The sequence below is a fragment of the Cyclopterus lumpus genome, chromosome 3, assembly GCF_009769545.1.
Source record: "Cyclopterus lumpus isolate fCycLum1 chromosome 3, fCycLum1.pri, whole genome shotgun sequence".
NCBI lineage: Eukaryota > Metazoa > Chordata > Actinopteri > Perciformes > Cyclopteridae > Cyclopterus > Cyclopterus lumpus.
Genome location: NC_046968.1, coordinates 29631761 through 29639796, shown reverse-complemented (window position 1 = coordinate 29639796; position 8036 = coordinate 29631761). Strand labels below are relative to the sequence as shown.

Here is an 8036-nt window from a genome sequence, read left to right as displayed (position 1 = left end):
GTAGTCCAGCGTGTCCTTCCAGGAATGCATCAGGAACGCCAGGCGCAGCTGGCGAGCTGCAGGAGGAGACACAACATGTCTCACAGGTTTACAGGGACAGTACAGATTAAAGGGACAGTAAGGGTTAAAGGGACAGTACGGATTAAAGGGACAGTAAGGGTTAAAAGGGACAGTAAGGGTTAAAGGGACAGTACGGGTTAAAGGGACAGTAAGGGTTAAAGGGACAGTACGGGTTAAAGGGACAGTAAGGGTTAAAGGGACAGTAAGGGTTAAAGGGACAGTACGGATTAAAGGGACAGTAAGGGTTAAAAGGACAGTAAGGGTTAAAGGGACAGTAAGGGTTAAAGGGACAGTACGGGTTAAAGGGTTAAAGGGACAGTACGGCTTAAAGGGAGAGTACAGTTTAAAAGGGACAGTACGGATTAAAGGGACAGTAAGGGTTAAAGGGACAGTACGGATTAAAAGAACAGTACGGATTAAAGGGTTAAAGGGACAGTAAGGGTTAAAGGGACAGTAAGGGTTAAAGGACAGTAAGGGTTAAAGGGACAGCACGGATTAAAGGGACAGTAAGGGTTAAAAGGGACAGTACGGATTAAAGGGTTAAAGGGACAGTACGGTTTAAAGGGAGAGTACAGTTTAAAAGGGACAGTACGGATTAAAGGGACAGTACGGATTAAAGGGTTAAAGGGACAGTACGGTTTAAAGGGAGAGTACAGTTTAAAAGGGACAGTACGGATTAAAGGGACAGTACGGATTAAAGGGTTAATGGGACAGTACGACTTAAAGGGATTTTACTGTTTTTATGAATGGAGTCTGGTGTGTTTGAAGACAGTAAAGATAAAAAGGGAGAACATATTCTAAATATAGCGTTCACTTAAAGGGGTATAGATTATTTTAGTGTGTAAAATACGTCCACAGCATCACTTTGCTCCAACTACTGCAGTGAACCTCAGACTGTGAAGGAGAAGCTCACTTCATTTCACCTGTACACCTGTGTCCCTTTAAGAGGAGTGCAACGCTTTCAAAGTTTAGTCACCTGTGTTCTTCGCCAAGGCGTCTTTAATGGTGATGAAGTTCTTCAGAGATTTGGACATCTTGCAGCCGGCGATGGTCAGGTGTCCGGTGTGCAGGAAGTACCGGACCCAGTAGTCGTTCTGGAAGAAGGCCTGAGAGGAGAACCACCGAATCAAACCGATCCAACTTTTACTTTCTCTTTGCCAGGAAACAGCTTTTTAAAATACTGACTACAAAAAATAAAAAATATAATTCAAACGACTCAACAGCAAATGTCTCTTCCTAGAACTCTCGTCTCTTAAAGGAACGGTACGACATTTAAAGAAATACACTGGAAGCTTTTAGAGGAGATTATCTGGCAAACATACAGTTTCCAGTGTTTGTGCTAAGCTACGTTAGCTAAGTACGACTTCAGTAGCTTTTTCTAAAATGTTGAACTATTCCTTTAAATCCAAGTCTAAGAAGTGAAAAGAGAGAGAAAATAGTTCCTCCATGACGCTTTCTGGATATTATTGATGTATATGTTTTGCAATTAAATTGGAGGAAAAAAACATCTTTCAGCAGAAATGTGCATGTTTTTTATATTTGGTGGTGGAGCAGAATATTTTTTTAAATGGCCAATAAAGCTGTATAATATTAGTTGCTCTACCTCAGACTGAGCCAACTCGTTGTCGTGATGGGGGAACCGAAGGTCGAACCCCCCGCCGTGGATGTCCATGGACTCCCCCAGGACGGAGCCGGCCATGGCCGAGCACTCGATGTGCCAGCCCGGCCTTCCCTGAGACGACACAAGCACATTCAGGTGAGCAACGCCCCGGTAAGAAGGATCCCACGCTCTCTGCACCAGGACCAGGACCCCCACCCACCAGGACCAGGACCCCCGCCCACCTTCCCCCAGGGGGAGTCCCACGAGGGCTCTCCGGGCTTGGAGGCTTTCCACAAGGCGAAGTCGTTGGGGGACTTCTTCTCGCTCAGCCGGTCCGCGGAGATGCTCAGGTCGCCTGCAGAAGGGGGACACGAGGAGGCGGGACTTATCAAACAACCAGGAGGCGGGACTAATCAAACAACAAGGAGGGGGGACTAATCAAACAACCAGGAGGGGGGACTTATCAAACAACAAGGAGGGGGGACTAATCAAACAACAAGGAGGGGGGACTAATCAAACAACAAGGAGGGGGGACTTATCAAACAACCAGGAGGCGGGACTAATCAAACAACAAGGAGGGGGGACTAATCAAACAACCAGGAGGGGGGACTAATCAAACAACAAGGAGGGGGGACTTATCAAACAACAAGGAGGCGGGACTAATCAAACAACAAGGAGGCGGGACTAATCAAACAACAAGGAGGGGGGACTAATCAAACAACAAGGAGGGGGGACTTATCAAACAACAAGGAGGCGGGACTAATCAAACAACCAGGAGGCGGGACTTATCAAACAACCAGGAGGGGGGACTTATCAAACAACCAGGAGGGGGGACTAATCAAACAACAAGGAGGCGGGACTTATCAAACAACCAGGAGGCGGGACTAATCAAACAACAAGGAGGCGGGACTTATCAAACAACCAGGAGGCGGGACTAATCAAACAACAAGGAGACGGGACTTATCAAACAACCAGGAGGCGGGACTAATCAAACAACAAGGAGGCGGGACTTATCAAACAACCAGGAGGCGGGACTAATCAAACAACAAGGAGGCGGGACTTATCAAACAACCAGGAGGGGGGACTTATCAAACAACCAGGAGGGGGGACTTATCAAACAACAAGGAGGCGGGACTTATCAAACAACAAGGAGGCGGGACTTATCAAACAACAAGGAGGCGGGACTAATCAAACAACCAGGAGGCGGGACTTATCAAACAACCAGGAGGGGGGACTAATCAAATAACAAGGAGGCGGGACTAATCAAACAACCAGGAGGCGGGACTTATCAAACAACCAGGAGGGGGGACTTATCAAACAACAAGGAGGCGGGACTAATCAAACAACCAGGAGGCGGGACTTATCAAACAACCAGGAGGGGGGACTTATCAAACAACCAGGAGGGGGGACTTATCAAACAACAAGGAGGCGGGACTAATCAAACAACCAGGAGGCGGGACTTATCAAACAACCAGGAGGGGGGACTTATCAAACAACAAGGAGGCGGGACTAATCAAACAACCAGGAGGCGGGACTTATCAAACAACCAGGAGGGGGGACTTATCAAACAACAAGGAGGCGGGACTAATCAAACAACCAGGAGGGGGGACTTATCAAACAACCAGGAGGGGGGACTTATCAAACAACCAGGAGGCGGGACTTATCAAACAACAAGGAGGGGGGACTTATCAAACAACCAGGAGGCGGGACTTATCAAACAACCAGGAGGGGGGACTTATCAAACAACCAGGAGGCGGGACTTATCAAACAACAAGGAGGGGGGACTTATCAAACAACCAGGAGGGGGGACTTATCAAACAACCAGGAGGGGGGACTTATCAAACAACAAGGAGGGGGGACTTATCAAACAACCAGGAGGCGGGACTAATCAAACAACCAGGAGGGGGGACTTATCAAACAACCAGGAGGCGGGACTAATCAAACAACCAGGAGGCGGGACTTATCAAACAACCAGGAGGGGGGACTTATCAAACAACCAGGAGGCGGGACTAATCAAACAACAAGGAGGCGGGACTTATCAAACAACCAGGAGGCGGGACTAATCAAACAACAAGGAGGCGGGACTTATCAAACAACCAGGAGGGGGGACTTATCAAACAACCAGGAGGGGGGACTTATCAAACAACAAGGAGGGGGGACTAATCAAACAACCAGGAGGCGGGACTTATCAAACAACCAGGAGGGGGGACTAATCAAACAACAAGGAGGCGGGACTAATCAAACAACCAGGAGGCGGGACTTATCAAACAACCAGGAGGGGGGACTTATCAAACAACAAGGAGGCGGGACTAATCAAACAACCAGGAGGCGGGACTTATCAAACAACCAGGAGGGGGGACTTATCAAACAACCAGGAGGGGGGACTTATCAAACAACAAGGAGGCGGGACTAATCAAACAACCAGGAGGGGGGACTTATCAAACAACAAGGAGGCGGGACTAATCAAACAACCAGGAGGGGGGACTTATCAAACAACCAGGAGGGGGGACTTATCAAACAACAAGGAGGGGGGACTTATCAAACAACAAGGAGGCGGGACTAATCAAACAACCAGGAGGCGGGACTAATCAAACAACCAGGAGGCGGGACTTATCAAACAACCAGGAGGCGGGACTAATCAAACAACCAGGAGGCGGGACTTATCAAACAACCAGGAGGCGGGACTTATCAAACAACCAGGAGGCGGGACTAATCAAACAACCAGGAGGCGGGACTTATCAAACAACCAGGAGGGGGGACTAATCAAACAACCAGGAGGGGGGACTTATCAAACAACAAGGAGGCGGGACTTATCAAACAACCAGGAGGCGGGACTTATCAAACAACCAGGAGGCGGGACTTATCAAACAACCAGGAGGCGGGACTTATCAAACAACCAGGAGGCGGGACTTATCAAACAACCAGGAGGCGGGACTTATCAAACAACCGGGAGGCGTCCATCTCCAGCAAGAGGATCAGAAGGTTCCTGATCTACAAACTGCTCTGGTCCCACGTTCGTACCTTCTCCCTCTTGAAGAGCCTTCTGGTCTCCCACCGCCTCCGGCACCAGTTTTCCGTACGAGTGCTGCGGACCGCTGTCGAACTTCACGGTGTCGAAGTACACGGAGCCGCTCGACTCGTACCTGTCGGGGGAAGCAAAGACCGATCAGGACGAAACCGGATCAATACGTGACCGAGCGGGCGCTCCGAGTTTGTTCCTCACCCGAAACCGTTGGACACGACCTGCCTCACGAACTCCACGATCTCCGGCACGTATTCACTGACCCGGGTCAGAACGTCAGGGGGAAGAACCTGGAGTTCACGGAGACCATTCATGCACAACAACAACAACAACAACAACAACAACAACAACATAACAAAAGCATCACAACGTATCTAAAATATCCTCGTTAAGCTTTCTTCCTGAAGAGGAGCAGAGGGGCGTGGCCCAAACTGAAGGATATAAATGAATATATTTATATTAAAAAGGGATGTTTTTGTTTTAAACCCTCAAATTCTTTCTTTTGTAACGCAGATTAAGTACAAATAATGTTCACATTCTTAGAGGATATTTGTATTTGAACGTAAATTAATTAAAGTAATTAATGGTCACTTTATAATTGTTTATTTATTGTTTTCAGGTGGATAAAACAAAAGTTTGACTTTAAATTTCTAGGGATTATATATATATATATATATATATATATATATATACATACACACAGTATATATTTCGTTGGCCATATAATTAAATAAAATGTACTCCAAACACACAGTACATATCTATACATTTTTTCATATTATATATATATATATATATATATATATATATATATATATAATTTCTAGGGAATATATATATATATATATATATATATATATATATACACACACAGTATATATTTAGTTAGCCATATAATTAAATAAAATGTACTCCAAACACACAGTAAATATCTATATCTTTTTTTAATTATATAAATATATATATATATATATATATATATATATATATATATATATATTACTCTATTATATTATTATTGTATAGTAGAGCTCCAAAGCCTTGAATCCTCATCATGTGATGCGTGGCGGGTCTTGAACTCACGTTCAGGGCCTCCATGTCTTTGTGGTACTCGCCCTCCCAGAAACTAGGCAGGACGGAGAAGATGGAGTTCTCCGTCACATGACTTCCAAACTGCTGGTCCAGCCAATCAGAGAGCACGTCCTTTGAGCTCTCCAACAGCAGCTGTTAATAAGGAGCCAGTTCATAATAATAAGGACTGATACATTTAAATATATATTAATGAATAAAAGGAGAAAGAAAACTAATCATCATTTAGAAAAATACAACCGAAAATACACAAAAATAACAATATAGGGAAAAAGAAAGAGGTATATATATATATATATATATATATATATATATATATATATATATATATATATATATATATATGCTGTTTTATGCTGATGTTCAACAACATCAAATAAACAAATAAATAAAAATAAGGACTTGTATAATATAAGGACCCGTCTCACCTGGGCCAGAGGGTGCACAACCGCGGGCGCCGCTTTGCCCTGCATCGCCGCCTGCAGGGGCAGCAGGGCGGCCATGACGCCGGCGTCCAGCCTCTCCAGCATCTGCTTCTTATCCGGGTCCGTGGTCAGAGCCAAGGCGGCCTGGAAGGGCTGAAGAAGAGACATGTTAGGTTATTTGTTTATTTAGCCTTTCAATCAACATTTGAGGAGCTCTTGGTATCGAAGGCCAACAGAAGGTTTGTGCCTCACCTCTCGGGCGCTCAGGACGTCCTGCAGGATTTGAGCAGCTTGTGGCTGCTTCTCCTTGTACTGGTCCAGGAGGTGGTTCTGCCGGGCCCGCCTGATGATCTGAGAGGAAGACACACCAATAAATAAATAAAAGCTGTTTTATTAAACTACATACTTCCTTTGGTGATGTCTTATAATATATATATATGTATATATATATTATAATAATATATATATACACTCAGTTATTATGACATAAACCATAAAAAAGAAGAAAACAATGGACTCTATATATCCGACATGTTTCAGGTGTTTCCGAGTGTTTCCATTGTTGACGTGTCATAACTATCGTCTTCTCTGATTTGTTGTCACGTGACTGTCGGTCTCAGATGAATCAATCAAGACTTCACAGTTTCAACCAGGAGCTCAGAATTTAATGTTTTTAACAGAATATGTTTGAAGCAAACGGATTTAAACCAATTGAATAAAAAGTATTTCAAGCTTCGTCTCGGTTGCGTTTTCTAACAGAACCGTTCGCCACACGTGATGCGTTCAAGGACCGTCTGAAAGATGACGACGACGATAACGTTATTTTTTAGAGCTTCCTTCTGTGATAAATAGTTGTGTTTCGGCATTTGTTTAAAAGAAGAAGAAGAAGAAGAAGAAGCTGTTTTGGGGTGGATTAAAGATAATAAAGTCGTAAAGTCACTCGTACTCACTTTGTCGTCGATGTCCGTGATGTTCATGCAGTAGAACACGTCGTACTTGAAGTAGTCCTTCAGAACCCGCCGCAGGATATCGAAGGATATGTAGGATCTGTTGGGAGAGACGGGGAGAACGTCTCGTTTAGAGCAACAGTCACACGTTAATTTACCAAAAAATATAATTTATTACATTAAAATATATATATATATATATATACATATTCTCAGTTTTCAGCTTCTTAAATATGATTTTGTTCTGGTTTCTTTACTCTTACCTGAATTTAACATCTTTGACAAAAGATGGTTATCTACTAATGCAGTTTATTGTTTTTACTATATTTATATTCTATATTTATTGTTTTTAATATATTTATAGTCTATGTTTATTGTTTTTACTATATTTATGTTTATTGTTTTTACTATATTTATAGTCTATGTTTATTGTTTTTACTATATTTATATTCTATGTTTATTGTTTTTACTATATTTATATTATATATTTATTGTTTTTACTATATTTATGTTTATTGTTTTTACTATATTTATATTCTATGTTTATTGTTTTTACTATATTTATATTATATATTTATTGTTTTTACTATATTTATGTTTATTGATTTTACTATATTTATATTATGTTTATTGTTTTTACTATATTTATATTCTATGTTTATTGATTTTACTATATTTATATTCTATGTTTATTGTTTTTACTATATTTATATTATATATTTATTGTTTTTACTATATTTATGTTTATTGTTTTTACTATATTTATAGTCTATGTTTATTGTTTTTACTATATTTATGTTTATTGTTTTTACTATATTTATATTCTATGTTTATTGTTTTTACTATATTTATGTTTATTGTTTTTACTATATTTATAGTCTATGTTTATTGTT

General features: G+C 41.9%; 1 protein-coding gene across 1 annotated transcript in view; it reads right to left on the bottom strand.

Moving 5' to 3' along the window:
• Nucleotides 1-8036, bottom strand: part of cars1 (cysteinyl-tRNA synthetase 1) — a 17100-nt gene that overhangs the window by 3776 nt on the left and 5288 nt on the right. Inside the window, exons 4-13 of the mRNA XM_034529713.1 lie at nucleotides 7147-7243; nucleotides 6449-6547; nucleotides 6200-6349; nucleotides 5766-5906; nucleotides 4884-4972; nucleotides 4682-4803; nucleotides 1903-2015; nucleotides 1664-1792; nucleotides 1037-1166; nucleotides 1-56 (exon numbers count right to left, since the gene is read on the bottom strand). The exon at nucleotides 1-56 is cut by the window's left edge and continues 48 nt beyond it. Of these exons, the coding sequence (XP_034385604.1) occupies nucleotides 1-56; nucleotides 1037-1166; nucleotides 1664-1792; nucleotides 1903-2015; nucleotides 4682-4803; nucleotides 4884-4972; nucleotides 5766-5906; nucleotides 6200-6349; nucleotides 6449-6547; nucleotides 7147-7243 (1126 nt within the window). The remainder of the gene's footprint in view (nucleotides 57-1036; nucleotides 1167-1663; nucleotides 1793-1902; nucleotides 2016-4681; nucleotides 4804-4883; nucleotides 4973-5765; nucleotides 5907-6199; nucleotides 6350-6448; nucleotides 6548-7146; nucleotides 7244-8036) is intronic.